Source organism: Quercus robur, chromosome 2 (assembly GCF_932294415.1).
Source record: "Quercus robur chromosome 2, dhQueRobu3.1, whole genome shotgun sequence".
Lineage (NCBI taxonomy): Eukaryota > Viridiplantae > Streptophyta > Magnoliopsida > Fagales > Fagaceae > Quercus > Quercus robur.
Window position 1 is genome coordinate 16,921,575 of NC_065535.1, and position 21,654 is coordinate 16,943,228.

General features: G+C 34.5%; 3 protein-coding genes across 3 annotated transcripts; 1 reads left to right on the top strand and 2 right to left on the bottom strand.

Moving 5' to 3' along the window:
• Window positions 1-9,301: 9,301 nt before the first annotated feature.
• LOC126712677 (uncharacterized) lies at window positions 9,302-12,133 on the top strand. The gene is made up of 7 exons (XM_050412110.1): window positions 9,302-9,661; window positions 10,450-10,510; window positions 10,602-10,696; window positions 10,790-10,823; window positions 10,947-11,001; window positions 11,094-11,136; window positions 11,904-12,133. The coding sequence occupies exons 1-7, from the start codon at window positions 9,317-9,319 to the stop codon at window positions 11,973-11,975; spliced, it is 705 nt and encodes a 234-aa protein (XP_050268067.1). The 5' UTR covers window positions 9,302-9,316; the 3' UTR covers window positions 11,976-12,133.
• Window positions 12,134-14,478: 2,345 nt separating this feature from the next.
• On the bottom strand, window positions 14,479-15,526 carry LOC126712678 (calcium-binding protein CML38-like). Its single transcript, XM_050412111.1, has one exon. It carries the CDS (start codon window positions 15,245-15,247, stop codon window positions 14,633-14,635), a length of 615 nt encoding a protein of 204 aa, XP_050268068.1. The 5' UTR covers window positions 15,248-15,526; the 3' UTR covers window positions 14,479-14,632.
• Window positions 15,527-18,650: 3,124 nt separating this feature from the next.
• Window positions 18,651-21,428, bottom strand: LOC126712680 (2-alkenal reductase (NADP(+)-dependent)-like). Its single transcript, XM_050412113.1, has 5 exons — window positions 21,095-21,428; window positions 20,538-20,715; window positions 19,613-19,779; window positions 19,256-19,338; window positions 18,651-19,131 (listed from the first exon to the last, which is right to left on the bottom strand). The coding sequence occupies exons 1-5, from the start codon at window positions 21,320-21,322 to the stop codon at window positions 18,753-18,755; spliced, it is 1,035 nt and encodes a 344-aa protein (XP_050268070.1). The 5' UTR covers window positions 21,323-21,428; the 3' UTR covers window positions 18,651-18,752.
• Window positions 21,429-21,654: the final 226 nt, after the last annotated feature.

The window sequence follows — 21,654 nt, forward strand, 5'->3', positions numbered from 1 at the left end:
TTCTTGGATAAGACCTCATGGCTTAGCTCCTTAGCCTTATCCTTGGCTGTCTTGGCCTCTGTAGCAAGCTCCTTGGCCTGGCAAGTCGCTGTATAAAACTTTGACATGGCCTGCATTTGGACGAAAAGGAGTTAAGACATTTCATTCAAAATTAAATGTTTACACACAAGGACGAGGAAGAAACTTACCTTGAAAAGGTCATGGATGCCAGAACGCTCAAACTCCTTCACTGACATGTTGTAACATTCGTTAACTTCATGATCAGTGACGATCCCTTTGAACGTCCTCCATGCATAACCCTCGTCCAGAACCAAATTAGAGGGACGATCAGAGGATTCAGACGGGCTAGGCTTGTGAAAAGTTTTGGGAGCAGGGGGAGGATCAGACTGGGCAGGATGAACTATTTGGACGGGCTCCACGTCCACAGGTTCGTCCAAGTTCACTGTTGGTGGTACGAACTTAGGAACCTTGGGAAGGGAAGTCTTACTTGGCTTTTGCTTCTTGTGGCCACAACGACTAGGAAGGTCGTCCAGGTCCACATTGCTTGAGATTGGCTTGGACTTCCTCTTCCCAGCCTGGACGGAAGCCACTTTGGGAGTTGGGGCAGCAACATCCTCGTCCCCGCTAGCCACTGTTTTCTCTTTGTTTTCCCTCATCGTACTTATCCCTGTGACGAGAAAAATTACTCAGATTAAAAAAATAAAAAGAAAGGAAACTGAGATAATAGAATGTAATGGACGACACTTACTTCGACGAGTGACCTCCTCGTGACTTAGGTTCTCAGCAGTAGGAACTGGACCAAGTCCCCAAGTTGCTAGACGACTGAGGGTGACTAAGTCGTGGAAAGTCCTTCCTGAAAAGGTGCGAACCGCTTCTATATGATCCAAGGAGAACTTATCCAAGTTTGGACGAACAATAGCTGTATCACCAATAGAAAGGGTTAGACGAGTGACAGATAACATTTAAAAAAAAAAAAAAAAGAAGACAAACAGAATAAAATAGAAAGAAAAACATACCTTCAGGACGAAGGCGACCTAGAGGGCTGGTAAAAGGTGGGAAGAGGGGATCACCCACATCAGCTGGGTCCCCAGCCCAATTTCCAGAAATAATAAAATATTCTTTTTTCCAAAATCGGTCAGACGAACTACGACCCTTTATTAAACTGTAATATGAACCCCTGGACGAGAACTGGTAAAAGCCAGCAGATTTTTTAATCTCTGAGGGCTTATAACAGTAAAGGAACTCGTCCACTGTAATTGGACGGTCCCCTTCCAATGCCTCACGCCATAATACTTGCATGGCTACAATCGTCCTCCAACCATTGGGATTGAGCTGGTTAGGCCCAATACCCAACCTTTGGAAGAGTTCTCTGCAGAAAGAGTTTAGGGGAAACCTAAGACCAGCTAAAAGATAAGAAGCATATACCCCTAAGCCAGAGGAAGGGGTACAACACCACTCTCCAACCTTGGGTAGACGAGGATTAAGCTCTTTAGGGATTTGATATCTATCTACAAGAGTTTTTAACTTAGCACCGTCTAAGGTGGATGCTACCTCTGGGGCACAACTATAGATTACATCTTCTTCGTCCTCTTCCTCGTCTTGAGGAGGACTAGATGGCTGTCTGGACGAACTAGCCTTGGATCCAGAAGCTGCCCTACGTCGTTGTTCCTGAAATTCCTCTAAAGGAATGCCAGGAACCCCAGACGAGTAATGCTCGTCTGAGGAATCACTACAGGACGAACTACCTATACTACCCTCACTCTCAGAGCCGTCCAGGTAGTCGTCTATCTCTCTCTCTAAACTAGAAGATGAAGACATGTTTGGAATGAAGAAGACTTAAAATGAGAGCCTAAAAAAAAAAAAGGAAAGAAAAGAGGAAATACCTGATGAAACTAGGACGAGAGCTAGACGAGAATCTTGGACGAATTGGCAGAAGAGAGAATGAGGAAAAAAGTGAGGGGCATGAAAGAGAATGTACTATTTATAGGCCCCAGCAATAGGGTTAACGAAACGACGTTCGCCACTCAGAGATAGACACGTGGCGATTCTTTTGGGAAACGAGATCGACAGTACTGGCCAACCAACAGTTTCGCGACACGTGGCGTACGAAAAAGTGAAATTTGGCCAAAATCACAACGATGTCCTGGACGACCCTTTGAACAAAGGGGCAACTGATAGAGAAGCGGAAAATAATCCCATCTCCAGCTCGTCCAAAGGTTTCGTCCAGAGCCTACAGCGCAGGTTGATCCAAGAGTCAACCCAGAAGAAGGAGAAACGTCCATTAAACAATAGCGCCACTCTATAAGTTAAGTCTCCCATGGATGATATGATCGTCCATGAAGGTCGTCCATGAGCAGCCATCAGATATCCTTGGACGACTAAACAGTCCACCGGATGGACGATAGCACAACACTTGAATAAGTTGACTCCCACTGGCGGTTATAGTTTTTATATCCGTTGAAGCAGTTAACCCCGGATGTGTTGGCTTCCGCAAATCCTGGGGAGGTTATTGGACAAATAACCGCCCCAGGCTCCCTATATAAGGGACCGGTCTGAACCCGACAAAGTTAAGTTTTTTCTCTCAGACACATTTCCAAAACACTTGGAACTTATTCCTCTACAAATCTAACTTCTCCATCGGAGGGGGTTCGACCGGTCTTCTCCGGTCTCCTCTTTGATCGCATTTTCTTCCTTGCAAGCCATCAACCGCTTGAACAGCCCACCGAAGCCAGGCCATTCTACCTTACTGATTTGGAGCATTATCAGACTTCAATTTGCATTTGACGTGCAAGTATGTGGTTGAAAAATCAAAATCAAAAGAGATATTTTATGATCAGAATTAATTTCACGTCAATTTTTACTTGACTTTTTAGTATGTGTTTCGATGCGTCACGTCTACCGCGTTTGCGTTTTCTGCTTCTTCTTCTTCTTTTTTTTTTTTTTTTTTTTTTAACGCGTTTTGCTTTAGGCCAATAAACAATTATCACTGTTTAAGTACTGTAGCAGTACTGTTCAGGCATTATTCATAAAACCTACAACCATTTTATTTAAAAAAGTATATTAAAAATGGGTTCCACAGTACTATTTATTCATTTAAAAATTATTTTGCTACAGTGTTTTTAGTTTTCAGTTTCAGTAAAAATAAGTTGTATCCAAACGGACCCTTAATGTATCTGATTGGGAATGGTGAAAAAAAATATATTAAACTTATATAAAAAGTGGTAAACAATCCATTACACCTTACTACATAATATAGTTATAAAAATAAAATGATCCCTTAACCAAAAAAAAAATAATAATAATAAAATAAAATGATCAAAACCCATATTTTGAACTAATCCACGTCTGACTTTCATTTCTCCTAAGAGCATTAACATTGGGGAATGTTAATGCCAAATGTAAGGAGAATTTGGCATTTGCAGCCCCAAAATGCCCCAAAATGCTCTGCATCAGAGAATTGTAAACCTAAGAACTGCAAATTTTTTTGCAGTATTGCTACAGTGCAATTCTACATGTAGAATTGCACTGTAGCAGTATTCTAAAAATAAAAACATTATTTTATTCATTTTCTCTCTCATCTGCTCTAACTCTCCCACTCTCTCAACTCTGTCCTCCTCGTCTCTCTCTCTTTCTCCCTCTCCCTTTCCTCTCTCTCAATGTTGTTTGCTTCGATGGGTTCGATGTGGTTTTGATGGGTTTGCTCCGATGTGGGTGTGGTTTGCTCCAATCGGTGTATCATGGGTCAAGTGATGGATTGGCATGGTGGGCCGTGGGTTATGGATTATGGGTTTTGGATTTGGGTTTATCTAGGCGTGGATCGGAGATTTTGGATTTGGGTATTGATTTTGGATTTGGGATCGGCGTGACGAAGTTGGGTGTTGATTTTGGGTTTGGGATTGGCGGAGATCGTGGTGGCGGTGTGGGTCTAGGTCGATGATCGGGTCACGGAAGAGGAAGATCTCGGTGGTGGTGGGAAAGGCTTGTTCTTGCAGTTGAGGTTTTGGGGTGAAATGACTGGTCTCGGTGAAGACGGTGGTTGCTGTGTAGATTGTTGCTTTTGGTATATATTATTTTATTATGTAGATATATTATTTTAATGAGTAGAAGAGGAAAATAAAATTTTGGGATGGTGGAGGTATTGTAAAATGGTATGGTATAAGTAATAAAGTAGTTTTTTGAGATGGTAAAATAGATTAAAGTAGCATTTCCTGATTTTGATACTCTTAGAGCATCCATAGCAGGTGTGGCAAATGTGCCAAATGCTGGCATTTGGCACATTTGCCACACCAAACACAAAAATAGAGCTTTATCAGATGTGCCAAATTCCAAAAATTATACCACACAGCTACAGTACTGTTGCAAATTTGCAACGGTACGAAATCAGATGGTATAAGTTTTAATCCTTTTTTATTCTCTTTTCTCTCTCTTCTCTCTTCACTTTATTCTTTTCTCTTCTCTCTCACCTCTGTTGTCTCTCACCGATTCCCTCTCTTTTCAGCCATCGATTCCCTCCGTTCTCTCTTTTCCCTTTAATTTAAGATCAGTTTGATTGTGGCCATTATCACCGGAGGCGCAAGCCATCATCGAGCCAAGCCTCGCGAGTTTGCCGCTCACGGCGCACGAGCCATCGTCATCACCAATGTCCAAGACGAGAAGGGCCATCGTCATCTTCATCGCTCTCCGATCTCGCCGATCTCTCTCTCTCTCTCTCTCTCTCTCTCTCTTTTGGTGGTTGGTTGTTTTGATTATTATTGGTTGGCTGATTTTGGTTGATGGTGGTAGGTTGATCGGGTTGTGGGTGTGAGATTTGTGGCTGTGTAGTGTTTGTTTGAGTTTGTTTGAGTTTTTTTTTTTTTTTTTTTTTTTTTTTTTTTTTTTTGTTTTGTGGTAGCAGTGGCTGATATTGGTGGTTGGTGGTTGATCTGTGGGGGTGGCCGATGGTTTTGGGCTGTGGCGGTTAATCTGCGTGTGTGGGTTGTTGTTGTTGTTGATGATAGTGATGATAAGGAGGAGGAAATATATTATTTTAATGTGTAGTAAATATTATTTTAATGTATAGAATTAAATGATAAAACATCTGATAAATAAAATATTATAAAATAATATGATAAAATAATAAAATAGGTCTTTAATATGACAAAATAGCATAAATTATGCGTGGATGCTATTTGCGGCGTAACAATCAAACCACATGAATTGTTTGCCTTTCATTTCATTTTATTGGCCACTGTTCATCTTGATTAACCCTACGACAGGGAACAAAATACTGAAAGAGTGGTTCACATTTATGGCCATGTCCACGGGTCAGGTCAAGGTCATGTCAGGTTAGGCTTGGGTCAACTCGTCATTTGGCCTGATCAAATTGAGTGACTGGGGAAAGGACCCATGGCCAACCAAATGGTTGGTTGAAATCACAAGTCTCATGAGTTGTCCGTTCTATGGGTTGAAGTCGTCAGGTAATTGGGTCTAGGGTACAAATTGGGCTAGCTTTTATTTCCATAATAACATTAATTAAAAAAAAACATAAATTAATAACTCAAACCACAAAATTTAAATCAAAATTAAAAAAAAATTATTGTTTTGATTGTGAAAACTATATATTAATCTTGTAAGAAAAATTATTTGACAAATTGTGAAAACTTCTATATCGTTTTGATTGCATCTTTTTAAGGATGTTTGATTTATACTCTCACTCAAACACAAACTTTAACCCAAAAATTTTATAAATATTTTTGCATTGGAAAAATGATCTTATGCAAAAACATTCTTAATTTGATCCAAAATTAAGATGTCATGGTTAAGGGTCTCTTTTTTCCAATGCATAAACATTCATAACATTTTAGGTTAGAGTTTGTGTTAGAGTGAGAGTATATACATCAAATATCTATGAAAAGATGCAGTCAAATCGATGTATAAGTTTTCACTATTTGTCTTGAGAGTTTTTCTTATAAGGGTTGATATATCATGTTATGATTTGTACAAAATAAAAGTAAAATATTAATAATTGACTTATATAAAGAGTAGTATAACTCTTTTTTTTAGAGAGTTTCAATTTATAACGTTCGCTCTTATTAATAACTCTTTATTATCAGACCGAGACACTAATCAGTTTTTTAGTGTAGCCAGAGATTGAACCCCAGATCTCTTATACAATCATCAGAGACTTTATTAATTGAGCTAATTGAAACTTTTAAGAGTCATATAACTCCAACTGGCATGTAACCCACACTATGTACGACTACAATTCCACCTATACTAAGATTTGTAGGCCATATGTTTAGTTATAGTATTTTAATATTTTTAGGTCGTATTTTTTTTAAGTCTCTTTTAACTGTAATTTATATTTAACTTAAATCATAATAATTTTATGTAATTTTTTGTTAGTACTTATCTTAAATATTCTATCATATAGTTTTAAGAAGATGTTTTGATCCTAATTAACTTGTATATACTTAAAATTTGGTCAAACTAAAATGAAACATATTAGTCGCCCACATATGGTTTCTAGTATGTTACATAGTCCATAAAATGCCACATATTATCCCAAGTCAACCTTAAGGTTTTTTAGATCATAGGTATTTATACTAAATATTTAAAATCTTAAATTGGACACATGGCTCAAAATTGGAGCTCAATTGAAATCTAATTTAGAATTTAATTAGGTTTTCTCTTAGTTTTGGTTTTACATATATACTAGTGTTATATCTCATGCATATGTACGGGTTCAATTAAAAACAATTATAATTACACAGTTCAAATTATACATTTTTTTTTTTTTCAGAAGAAGTTCAAATTATACATGATATTAACTTATATATTTTTTTAAACCATATATTTTTAAAATATGTAATGATTTCTCATTATATGTATGTATATATACTAGCTTCTAATCTCATGTATATGCATGGATACACTTAAAAATATACAATAAGATACATAATATAATTTCTATATATATATAATTGAAATACTATTGATAGTCATTTTTATATTTTATTAACTATTTAAAAAGCCAACGGCCTTGTAGCTGAATTGGCACCTTCCCGTGGGGTTAGCAGTATGTTTTAATTATCTTTAAAAAAAAAAACTCTTTAAAAAATTTTGTAAGGATCTTATTACGTATAAAATGTAAATTGTCCATATATTTTTTTAATTATTGCGAAACATTTTTTTTACAATTAATTTATTTTAAACTCTTTGGTTTTTGTACCTAAAAATTCACTTGAATGAATATATATGATATGGTCCCACATTTGATTCTAAAATTAAGAAATAAAACTTTTTGAGAATAAATAATTTAGGACACATGACACAAAATTGGAACTCTAATTTAGAATTCTTATTTGAGTTTCTCTCAGATAGATGTGTGTGTGTGTGTATATATATTATTTAGAATTTAATTAGATTTAGACTCTTTGTTTTTTGCATCTAATAATTCATTTGTCACAAAAATTAAAAAAATTAGATGGACATGTGGTGCAAAATTAGACTCCAATTGAAATCTAATTTAGAATCTTATTAGATTTAGAATCTTTAATTTTTACATTCAATAATTCATTTGGTAAAAAATTAAAAATTAGATAGGACATGTGACGCAAAATTGAAAATCCAATTAAAATTTAATTGGATTTTCTTTGAATTTTGGCTTTTAATATATATAGACTAGTGTATACCCGTGCATATGCATGGTACAATTAAAAACAATCACAATTATACACATATATGGGTTTAAATTATACCTGGTGTAAGATTTATAGATTTTTTAATTGATAGATGAGTTTTACACTCTCTCTCTCCATCTCTATTTTTTTAATTTTAGTTTTTTTGGATATACAAATAAGTTTACTCTTCCTTCTTTTTTTTTGTTTGTTTGTTTGTTTATTGAGTTTCTTTATTTATTTATGGTTTATTTATATTAGACTCTTCGTCTTTTGCACAACATTAACTCACACAGAAAAAGAAAAAAAAAAAACTTAAATAGGACATGTGACACAAAATTAGACAACAATTGAAATCCAATTTAGAACCTAATTGGATATTCTCTCAGTTTTGGCTTTAATTAAATGTATAGAATATCTAGTCACTAATTTGTGCTATACACCACATAGTTAACTATTGTTAAATATATTCACTATTCAATATTTATAATAGTGAAACAAAGATATACATATTTTGAAAAAAAAAATAAAGAAACAAAAAACACTACTTATGTTTTTACCGTGTTTAAACAACACAACACGTATTTTCACAATACTTTTTCACGCACATGTATTTTCACAACATTTAAACAACGTTACTAGAGCAATATTACCAAATGGGCCCTAAACTTTTATAAACCATGGAACAACAAAATACAACAACTTAGTGACAAAAGAAAATTTTCAAGGTCTACCGAAGCTATTAGGGGTAGAAAAAAGAAGCAAATTTAGCGATGCAAAAATAACATTCTATGAAAAAAAGTATTCATCCAACAAAACTAAAATGTCAAACATGATGATAAAAAAAATCAAGATACTTTGGTGGCCCATTACCTTTAGCTTTCTTTTAGCATTTACTCCATCCATAAAAACTTTAGAATCAAACATGGTGTCTAGAAGTTTGGTTCTTAATAAAATATTAAACAAACACACGGGTAATGAAAGTAAAAATACCAAAAAAAAAAAAAGATACAAAAACACAAAATATTAAAGAAAAAATATGAAAAATAAAAGTAACTACGAAGAAAAATTCATGTAAAAGATACCTTGAGACTTGAGGAAGAAGAATTTGTAAAAACAAAAGAGCCGAAACGGCATAGAGAAGGTAAATAGAATAAAGAGTTTTGGTGTGGTGCAGTATATATATAGTAGTAGTAGGTTGGTTTGGTTTGGTTTAAAACTCCATTTTACTTAGGAGTAATTGGTTTTAAACTCTCTAGTTTGTTGAGTAATGGTCTATTTAGAACTCTCAATTTGACATAATACATAAATTAATAAAAAAGTGATGTGTAAAATTTTAGGACCAAGGTTTATGTGGCAAAATATTAGAAGGTCAACTAATAGTCAAAAGTATTCGGTTTGGTTTAAAACTAGTAATAGTTGGTTTAAAACTCTTCAATTTGCTTATTAGTCATCAGTACTAGATTTAAAACTCTCCTTTTGACATAATAAGTAAATTAATAAAAAAATTATGTGTAAAATTGTGGGATTAAAAATGGCAAAATATTAGAAGTTGGATTAATACCAACTTAACCAATTGTAAAAGAAATTGTGTCCAAAATTGCTCTTATTTCAAACCACACAGAGCACAAAAGGCCCCAATTGAATGGAATGGAAAAATGTGTGGAGCGAAGTGGGCGTTAGTATTCATCAAATACATTGTTGTGCCACTTATAACCCTGACCATCGCACCCTACGTCTGGAACATTGTTGGGCTTAGTTGGAATAAGGTGGGCTCGGATTTGGAACCCACCATGCAAAGCTCCTCAGTATTCTTAGCTGCCAAGCCTCCTGCTCCTGCTGCCTGGGCTCCCCTTCGCGTGAACTCGCTGTACACAAGTCGACCACCGACTCCGACCACCACCAACGATCCCAATTCAATGGCGGCAGCTGGTCCTAAGTGGGCCCAGAAAACCATAACTCTTCCTCCCCAGAGAAGGGGTTGTCATCTCATCACCCCTAAGGTACCAAAATCACCAATTCCATTTCCAAACCCTAGGGACAACACCAACTCCTTGTTATTGGCTAGACTAGATTAATGTTTTTTTTTGTTTTGGTCTTTCAATAACATATTATGATATGTTTGAATTGTTTGGGACTTGACTCCTGTTGTATCATATGAACAAAGTCTAAATAACTTGAATAGAGCAGAAATGTTTTTTTTTTTTTTTTTTTGATTGTTGAAATTTGTAATTAGCTTGGAGCTTTATTAATATAATGGATTTGAAATGATTAGGTATAAGATGTCATTTAAAATCCATAAAAGATTAATATCACAAGTATTTTTGTTTGAGCAAAATATCCAGAACTCAACTCATCATGTATTGTTAAATTTATATCTCGAATCCCGACACAACCTATAGGAATCAAACATGCTTGTCACCACCTTTATCCTAGTTGAATTGAGCAATATTAACCTTTCATTGTTTTAGTCCCCTTCATCGGCTCACTATTGTATTTGTTTACATGTGTATGCATAGAAAGGAAACTTCACTGGTAGATGTTGTGGCAATTGTCAACTCATTCTAGCTTTTCAAGTGAGAATGGGTTCTGGTCTTGAATTTATTCGACAAAGTATCTTCAACTCTGAATTTGATTATCTCTATAGTAGTATGGTTATTTTATGTTCACAGCTCACGGTAGTGACTCATACAATGAAAAATAGAAGCACCTACAGTTGCTACCAGCATATCTTAAAGACCATCTTTTATATTACTTACATTATTGATAATAATTGTTTCTAAAATATCAGATTGTGAAGGAAATTGGGCAAGATCTGTCAGAATTCAAGTGTGGCCTTGCTCATCTCTTCTGTGAGTGATATGTTATCAATCAAGTGATTTTACCTTCACATTCATTGTGGTTTATTTGACAGAATTTCATCTTTTATTTTAAACATTTTAGTGCAGCACACAAGTGCTTCTCTTACTATCAATGAGAACTATGACTCCGATGTCCGGGAAGATACTGAGACATTCCTCAACAGGATAGTTCCAGAGGTTTGTTTGCCTTCTTTCATGTAGTAACTAGAAATATGTAGTCTATATCATCTGACAAAAAATCTTAACTGGTTTTTGGATATCTATTTTCAGGGACGGTCTGCTCCTTGGAAGCATACAATGGAAGGTAAGTATGTATTTTTTTTAACCTGAATTAGGCTAGGGGCTGATTTCTAATTCTATATATGCTCTGTATTTTCTCAATTTTCCTATACACAAGTGTTGGTTTTTAGTTGTGTAACCTTTGCAGGCCCAGATGACATGCCAGCACATATCAAATCTTCAATGTTTGGCTGCACACTCACGTAAGATGATCTTATACTTGTTGTTATGATTGTGTATTTACTTTGAGTTATATCATCTATTTTCCAATTAACCAGTCTTCATTCTTGTACAGGGTTCCAATTACAAATGGACAGCTTAACATGGGAACCTGGCAGGTATATGACAGCATTTTTAATTTTCAAAATTCTCCAAAAATATCTAACGATCAGAAGATCATTTTCATGTGGATTTTTTCCATGATTAATCTAACAACGTGTTTCAGAAAATTAATTACTCTTAGGACTAGAAAATTAATCTAAAATTAATAAGAATAATAACAACAACAACAACAACAACATTCTCTTTTACGAGTACGAGCCAGTTAAAATCCTATTGATCTACGTAAACTCCCATAATCGTAATACTTGGTGTAAGATACAGATGAAACCGAAAATATGTACTTTAGGACACATCAAAGATATTTATCAACAAAAAAAAAAGACACATCAGGATAGGTGGTTCTAATGGAATGGCAGAGGCATTTTTCTGGACTTATCTGTGTAGGGCTTAAAATCATCGAGTGTAAGAATTTTTTTGTAATTCATTAAAGATGATGAAAATGTTGGCGAGGATAAAACGTCAACAAAACATTGCAGATCATGCCAATAATCTTTGGTCCACACGGCATATCTCTCTGCGCCCCCCCCCCCCCCCCTATTTTTTTTTCTCCTCTCCTTCCCAGGTAAACAAGAGGTGTAGGTGAGATCATGTTTCATTCCCGCATATACTTCACATAAATCAATTATAGCACACATGCTTTAGGTGATACAGATCACATCTAAATTGTCTCTAGTGATTAGTTGTATAAGCTGTTTGACCTTTGCCTGCCTGGTAATTACTTTATCAGAATGTGTTATAAGTTCCTTCTGCCATTATGCCTCAGGGGATATGGCTGTGTGAGCACCGTGACCAAGCTACTCCTCGCAAAGTTGTGGTTACTCTCAATGGAATATGAGGTTCGAAAAATTTGGAGATTTCTGTTTCTTTTCTCATCTGTGTATGTAAGCAATGATATACTTTTTTTTAGTATTTCCATGACTTGATGTGTTAGTAATGAAATGTCAGTGTTGTGCTGCATTGCCACTTGGTTTTAAAAGGATAAAGCTTTGTGAAGATGGCATCTAAGAGTTCAGGCAATTATGAGAAATTTAGATTCATTAGTTTGATCAATTCATGATAATGCCAACCCGTGCTCAAGGAAGTTCAAAATTATCAAGGACAATATCAATAGATTGATTTTAAACAGATTAATGAAGCAATATGTGTTGCCAGTAAAGTTGGTATTCTACCTAGTATTTGTTGTCTATTGTCTGTCGTGCCCTTGTTGAATCAGGTGATGTCAATGGATTGCAAGCCTTCAACATCTACTGTGCCCTTTAGGACACTTGTTAACAAAAGCTAATAATGAAAGTTAGATCTTTAACGGCAGCAAGTAGTTCGGACTTGGGATGTTGCCAAACTTTATTCCTTCCCACCACCAGATAATCAAATGCCTATAATCTAAGAATCCGATCTCATCTCCCTAGAGGGTAACCAATGGAACTGAGAGCTTCTTCATAGAACCTTTGACCTCCATACAACTAGCATCAGAAGTGGGATTTTTCTACCAAATTGGCTGGCTTAGTCGACCAAGGTTTTAAAATCTGACTGTGGCCTTTTGAACCCTTTTGAATGGAAAAAGCTATGGATCCTAAAACTTAATAAACGACTCTTTATATATTTTGGAGAATTGCTTGGGATATGATTCCTACTAGGGCTCATTGAATCCAAATTTGTGATATAAGCTACCCCCAGTTGCCACAATCATTCCGAATCTCTGGTACATATTTTATTTTAGTGCCCTTTTGCCACGATTGTATGGACACATACCAAGTTCCCCGCTCACCTCACATCTCTTGCTAACAAAGTCATTATCTAATTGGATTCGCTACATCTCTGACCCAACAAAGATCCTTAGTTTAAACAGAACAGAGGCAAAACCTTTCACCCGATTGGCATATCTTGCATGTGGCTGAATTTGGCGGCACAAAAACAACTTCATTTTTACAATATTTCCATAATCCGCCCCATCAACTTAGCAATTGAAATCAATAAAGCATTCAATTCCCGTACTGAAGCTTGGGGCCTTGGGCATCCACCATCCCTAAGCAGCCTTCTACATGGTATGCCCAAGCTATAAAGCCTTCTACATAGTATATTGAGGCAAGGAAAGATCTTAGTTGGTCCAAATTCAACTTTGATGCCTCTGTAACCAATACAGGATCTCTCCTTGCCTCAATGTGCTAAGATTTTCAAGGCTCTATTTTATTTGTTAATATTGAAATGGCTTCCTCGTGCACTCTTACGTGTGCGGAAGTAAAAGCTGCTCTTCTTTGCAATCTTTTTTTGAAAGGTTCTTTGCAATCTCTTTTGCCATCAATCAAGGTTGCAAATTTTTCTACTTTGAAGGAGACGCCCAAAATAATTATTGACTCTATAAATCCTGACTTGCAACTCAAATGGAATTCCAATCTATTGTAAAAGATATTAGAGCCTATGTGTAACTGCACTGTTATCTCCTTCTCCTTTTGTCCCAAGTCTCTTAATTGTTTAATCCATAATTTGGCCTATTGGACCTCCTTTTATAAGACTTGGGAATCCCAACCCATCAAATGACAGGAATGCAAAAAGCAATAGCAAAGACTCAATGACAATTAACTCTGCCCCAGTCAAGATTTCAGCAAGAAATGTAAAAGCAAATGAGAAGAAGCTTGAGCCTTTGAGGGATGACAATGGAGGGAGATGCATTGCTCGTCCCTCAAAGAATGCAAACAAAAGGTTTTGCGAAATCTTTCCAACGGATTCTTGGATACAGGTCTTTCGTACTTTTCTTTCTTTTTATGTGGACTGCAGGTGTTTAACTGTTTATGAACCATGTGTCATTAAAATTTCATTCAATAACGTACGGTCTCATGCCTCATTTTAAGCTTGCAATTGTTGTGACTAAACTTAGTAAAGAATACCAAGTTGCCAACGTACCCAAAAGAAATCAAATCATTACATGGTTTAATTTTGTTTTGATTTTATTTTTTTTATTTGCACCATATCCCCCTTTTGGGTCTTTGCTGATGCAGGGTAGGTTCTCTCTCCATTTTTTGCCTTTTCTTAATAAAACTAATCATTATTTGTTTCTCAAAAAAAAAAAAAAAAACTAATCATTATTTATCCAAAAAAAGAAAGAAAGTAGTTTTGATGTCGTTACTCTATTATCTAAGTATTTCCAACTTCCTTTTTGGCGGACATAAACATAGATTATTTTAGGAATTAACGAGTGAAAATTATTTTCTATTGCCTTCATGCTCTAGAACAAGAAAGGTTTCCCCCCACCCTCCGCTACTTCTGCTCTAAAAGTATTACTAAATAATAAAGGGGAGAAAAGGGGGAGGGGGAAAGTCAAAAGTGTAATTCGTAGTAAAAGATTATAGAAAATAAGCTATTTATTCTCCAAGATTATTGGAAATTATTTACTTTACAATGTGTAAGGTAACAAACAGATTAAAGTAAGAACAAAAACCATTCATTGAAGGAAACAGAACAACATTCTCATTTCTAGTAAACAGCAATGGATAAGACTTAGCGCATCATAATTCGGAACTCATCAAAGCTTAAGACGCCATCTCCATTGAGATCAAACATTCGAATCATAGCTTTACAATCCTCAGTGGACTTGGACTCACCCAGTCGATTGAGCATCATTTTCAAGCTTGTGGGGGTGATACAACCTGACCCCTCCATCTCATACATTCCAAAAGCCTCTCTCAGCTCCTCATTCTTGTCTTCCTCTCCTCCTGTGTCCATTAGTTTCCGGAATTCCTCGAAGTCGAGCTGCCCATCTCCGTTCAAATCAGAGGTCCTCACAGCTGCTTCTGCCTCATCAATTGACAGCTCGCCCCCAACAGTCCTCACACAGCTTTGTAACTCAGAAGGAGATATTTTACCATCTCCATCCTCGTCAAAGTAATTGAACACCCTTTGGAGCTCGCTGCTGTAGTTTTTGCTTGCATTGGAACCAGTTAGGGAAAGAGAACGCTTATCTGCCTTTCTGCTTGGTGACAATTTAAGACGCAATCTTCCCAAAGCTGATTTTTTTGGTGAACTTGAACTAGGCTTTTCTTCCAATATTGTAATTGGAGAAGAGGATGAAGAAGAAGAAGAAGAAGAAGAAGCTATATCGTGTGTGGTCTTCATGATGAAATTGAAACCTGGATTAATTGAAACCAGTCTACTAAATCAAAGAACTTTGAACTGGGTATATACTTGAACTAGAAACTAGTTTGAATAAATATATGAAACAAGAAGCTAGCTGTTACCAGTTATGGCCTTAATGGGATATACCACGGCCCGAAGGATATGGATAGAAATTATGCAGAGAACACGGTTTTGAGTTGTAAAGTATGAGGATGATTGTGGGTTTTGCCGACAGCCAATTGTTTTTTTTATGAGTCTGGGGCTAGCGATGACAATTACGATTGTTGATAAGGTATATATAAGGATTCAGTGGCCATAGCGGGTGAGCTTCTCGGGACATTTCTGGAATTTTCTTTTACTATTGTTTTTTCTTTGTACTGTTCTGTTCCTTGACTTCTTTCCTTTGACTAGGGGGACCTAAATACAATCCGATTGTACATCTGTAATCGCAATGTGGACGTGGAGGCAGATGTGCCATTGTCGTAAAATAATGGTAAAGTACCGGTTGTTGGTCACCGTCATTTGAATTCTTTACTACAATTGAGCCCACTCCTATGAAAAAAAAAAAAAAAACACAAAGGAATAGAATATTTTAGTAATTTTAAGTACCCATTTGTTTTAGCTTCGTTTTTTAAAACTAAAAAAAAAAAAAAAAAAGGCGTTTGGTAAGATTTAAAAGCTATTTTTTCTAAAAATCTACGTGTTCATTGGTAAAGGAAAAGCTCAAATCGCAAAAGCAGCAAGGAGCTCTATTGCACAAAAGCACTGATGCGCATTTTATGTTACCGTTGGAAGTTGTGCAAATTTACCAAATTGCCCAATAGCTATTCTTAAAAACCCAATTTTATCCTTTTGCTTATGACACAATTTTACAAAGGAACCCAATAATGAAATCCGAACAAAAAAAAAAAAAAAACCAATTTGACCTATTTTTACCGCATGTCGTTGGCAGTGGGGAAGAGATCAAGCAGCGGTGAGGAGGAAGACAGGCGGCGATAAAGGCAGAGTAGATTAGTAGATGACGAAGGCGATTTTCCTCCCTTGGCAATTTCCCATTCTCTCTATCTTCGTTTGATGAGAATCAAATGGTGTGGTTGTATGTGACCTTTAAGTTTGTGTTTTGATGGTATAGAGGGAAAAAAACTTGCAAACAAAGTGGTAAGAGAAATGAGAGAAAGGAAGAAAGAAAATAAAAAAAGAAAGAGAGCTCTGTGGAATGTTCTAGAGTTTGGAGGAAGTGGTAGGGAAAAAAAGGAAAAGAGTAAGGGTACGTGTGTGGAGGAGAACAAAAGAGGAGGAAAAAAAAAGAAGGAAAAAAAGAAGGAAATATGGATGAAAAAAAAAAAAAAGGCAAAAATAAAATAAAGAATAAGAAATTAAAATTGAGAAATGCTATTACAATATTTTCACAATAAATCTTAAGTGCTAGGTTATTATTAGCTAATATTAGTGAGAAAAAAATAATTTTAATAGTTTGTTCAAATTAAAATCAATATCAATTTATCACAAATGATTTTTTTGTGAAAATATTGTAAAAATATTATGAAATGTAGTTTTTAGAAATAAATGAAGAAAAATTGATTTAAGTATTATGAAGTAGTTGATTTAAGTATGAAATAAATTCCTTTATATATACATTGTCATTTTTGATAATTTACCACTCAAACCGCCACTTTTATAAGTGTTAGCCAAACACTCCGTTTTTTCAAAAAACACTTTTTAATAGTTTTTACCAAACACTTAGCTTTTTCAAAAAGCCTAGTTTCATACTACACTTTTTAAAACTTCCAATTTTTCAAAAAGCATAATATCAAAATGCTGAACCAAACTCACCCTAAAACTTTGTTATTTAACACTTTAACTTATATATACATTGTCATTTTTGGTAATTTACCATTTAAACCGCCACTTTTATAAATGCTAGTCAAACACTCAGTTTTTTTCAAAAAACAATTTTTAACAGGTTTTACCAAACACTTAGCTTTTTCAAAAAGCTCAGTTTCACATCGCACTTTTTAAAACTTCCAATTGTTCAAAAAGCATAACATCAAAAGGCTGAACCAAGCTCATCCTAAAACTTTGTTGTTTAACACTTTAACTGAGAATGGTTCTGGTTTTGAAATTATTCTACAAATTATCTCTGGCTATGACACGGCTGGCTTAAGGCTAAGGTAGTTAGGCCTAAGACCCACTTGTCCCAAAAAAAATTTAAAGGGTCTCAAAGCCCACTATTGTATAAGCAAAAGGTCCCTAAAATTGTATACAAATTATATCAAAATTATACAATGATAATTATTATTTTTTAAATAAAAATATATAGTTGAATTTTGCATTTTTTCCCCACTTCCAAAAAGGTTCCCAAAATATTGAGCCAGTAAAACTCTAACTAAATTGATTATAAACTATTTCACTAAAAAAAATTATTATAAATATGTTGAATAATCATTGACAAAATTTTTCCTAACAATTTGTGAAAGAGAAGTAAATAAAACTGTAATACAAAACTTAATGAACAATTTTACATCTAGAAAAAAAAAAAACGGTTTTAAAACATAAAAATGTATATAAAATAGAAAGTCAAATAAATAGCATTTAATTGATATTTTAAAGGCATGAAATAATCGTATTTATAAGATGATATTTGTTCCACTTAAATGAGATTTGGCTTGTAGGAAAACTGTTATATAAATATATATATATATATATATATATATATATATATATATATAAAACTGGCATTGTTGTTTCTCAAAAAAAAAAAAAAAAAAAAAAAACTGGCATTGTTTATTTATAAACCATGAAGAGTTGCTAATAAGAACATTTGAAAGGTCACTTATGTTGAAAACACTCTAGAATGTTGTCAAGGCTATTACTAGTCATTAGGATCTTAAAAAAAAAAAAAAAAAAAAAAAAATCATTTCTTAATTTGTTTGTTTGGGTTTTTTTTTTTTTTTTTTTTTTTTTTTTTTTGGTGCAAAATTCTACAAAAACATACTTTCTACTACAATTTCATTTGAGTGAGAATGCACCTTGCTCAAGTGAGATAACTTTTCGTTCAAGTAGAACTTTCTTAATCGAGCTTGCTCTTTAGTAATCGTTTATAAAAATACCAAATAAGAAATTTTCATTCGTCCCTCGCTTGTAGCAAGATCTATATAAAAACTTTGGCTAGCGCCTCACTTGTCCATAACTCAAATGAAAAAGAAACTCACTTTTAGAGAATTCTTAAACTTCGTTTTATTACCTTAAAATAGTCTTTATTCTACTACTGTTCAGATATCACTCATTATATGTTACAACCACATGTATATAACCATCTACACAATACGAACAACATATTTTTATTTTAAACGTTTCATTCATGATCTAAGGAATAAGATTATTTCAATTATAAACTAGATACTTCAAATGAATGTCTCATTATTCATTATTCATTGTGAAGCCCTACACTCACTTCACCTTGTTATGGAATGTTTGCAATGAAATGCATCACATTGGGCACGAATCATTCAGAGGCTACACGAATGACTTGCTTTCCAACATTTTTTCCAGAAAATAGCCCAACAAAGGCAGCAGGAGCACTTTCCAGACCTTCATTCATGTCTTCAATGTAAACAATTTTGCCTTGCTTGTAATAACCAATAACATGTTCCAAGAAGCGTGGATATAGGTGCAAGTAATTGTGTTGCACGAATCCCTCCAATTTGACGGCCTTGGTTATGAGATTGATCAAGTTGTGAATACCTTGTGGCTTAGAGAGGCCAAATTGAGACGCTGCCCCACAAAGTGCAATTCGGCCATGAATCCTCATATTAGGAAGTGCTGCATCGAGCATATCCCCTCCCACATTATCAAAGTAGATGTCAATGCCTTGTGAAAAGTACCTATTTAGTTAAGCCATCCATTTGAAACCAAATTGTTTCAAGGATAAACATAAAAGAAAATGGGGTTATTAATTCACATAACAAGTTCTTTATCATACTTCATTCTCAAAAACTAATCATAAACCTTTTCAATGCTGCATCAAGGTTTGGTTCTTCCTTGTAGTTAAAAGCTTCATCAAATCCAAGCTTATTCTTCAAAAGATCAACCTAAAATAGCTCATTTAAGTTATCTCGGTGTTGATTGATCATACAAAGAAGAGTCTATCGCTATGCAAAAAAAGCCTTTTATATAGTGTTTAGGAAGTGTCTACAAAGATAAAGATGGCGTATAAATCCTCCAAAAGATAAAAAGAAAATGAGAAAATCCTGTTATAGACTTAAAGTTACGTTTTCAGCAATGAAATACAATGTTTGTATAACAAACACAACCCAAAGAAATATATCAATAACAAGAACAAAAAAGAAAAAGAGAAAAAATTACCTTTTGGCTTGTGCCAGCACTTCCAACAACGTAGCAACCATGCAACTTAGCAAGTTGGCCAACAAGCTGACCAACGGCTCCAGAAGCTGCAGAGACAAAGACATATTCCCCTTTCTTAGGGGAGCAAATCTCAAAGAATCCGGCATAAGCAGTAAAACCTGGCATACCTGTGTTGAAAAGAAGAAGAAGAAAACCTTCTGCTTAGGGACTGCTTTAGATGACACTATATATCTTACTGAAAAATGATTAAGATTAAATTTAAGAAATTAAATTTTAATTTACATTAGCCATACACCAATACAACTTTTTTAATTTACAAAAAGTACAAAGTTAGACACAGTAAACCTGAGAATTTTCTAATCAATGAATGGAGGTGGGGTTTTTACAGCGTCAATAAAGTGACCAAGTTACTTCTTCCATGCTTGAACAACAATATTTTGACCCATGTTAGACTAATAGTTAAATAATTAAAAATTTCATTTTTCATAAAATTAATATTTAAAAATTATTCATAATAATAAATTACGTATCATAACAATTTATTTAATTATGAACTTGTCTCCACTCTATATCTTGGACCGTATGGATATAGCTTGTGGTCTAAGTTGACAACTTAAATGAGGACATTTTATATTTTAATATTACTTAAATAATATTTATTTAAAGTTGTATAATATAGTTTTTATATAAAAAAATCCATTATTCTTTCTTTTTAAGATACATTAAGGTTTTGTATTGAAGTTTGCTTACATCTTTTTTACCAATTGATATTATGACTACTTCTCTTTATCTTATTAAAGTATATCGACTTTATGTAGGATTTTAATAATTTCAATTTTTTTGAAATTTTCTTTTCTTAAAAATCAATTGTAATAAGTATTATTTGTAAAATTCTGTAAGTAATATATTCTGGAAGTTAACATACCAAGGAGGCCGACATGGTATGAGAGTGGAATATCCTCTGCCTGAAGTTTTCTCAACTGCTCAGTTTTGTGAATCAAGCTGTACTCTTCCCAGCCGGTAAATCCGGAAACTACATCACCTGGCTTGAAATCTGGATCATCAGAATCTATAACTTTGGATACACCAAATCCTTCCAAGGCCTTCATCAAAACACGCCATTGTTGAGAATTTGTAAAAATGACTTTTATAATGAAAATTACAATAGGTGAAAAACTAAATTATGGAACCTCTTGTCTTTGTATAATTGATAGCTACGATACTCAAATGAGGAAGTCTATGAATACAACTTCAGTACTAACGTAGTCAATTATGAATAATAAAGAAAAAAAATGATAGATTCATACAAAAATGATAGGAAGTCATCCATAGGCCAAAGCTTAGCTGACCACGTCAATGTATGGTAAAACTTGTCTAGTCTTAGAAAAGTAAAAAACTATACTCAAACAATATTAGCAAGAACCACACCAAACTCACAACAATCAAGTGAAGTAAGAGTGGAAGAGATGATGATGGATTTACCTGACCAGGAACAAAAGGAGGAAATAAGTAATTGGCGGCTTGGATCTTACGCATACGGCCTCTCATGTAAGGGTCACAAGACAAGTAGAGATTCTTGACAAGAAAAGCTCCTGACCCTTTTGGAGCCTTGAGCTTAATCTTACTAAACTTGATTTCCATGTCTGACTCATTTGGAAGTATGTCTACGTACCCTTTTAATATAACTTGCTTGTTCTCCACTTCCTCCATATGGAATTAAGCGAACAAACTGGGTTTTGTTTATACTCTCAGCTTGTGAGAGTAACCTGCAAGTGTAGGCAGCAGCCAGCAGGCACTATTACTGGAAATCACTTATACTTCCTGGCTCCTGCAAGTGTTGGCAACATTCAATTAATTGCAAGCTGGAAACCACTCATACTTCTTTTTTTGGTTAACTAAACCACTTATACTTACTGCATAGTCTGCTACTAATTTTTTTTTTTTTTTTGAAACAAACACTCACACAAGGGGAAAAAAAAAAGATTCTACTACGGCATATTACAAAAGAAATGATATTAATTCTGCAAAAAAAAAAAAAAAAA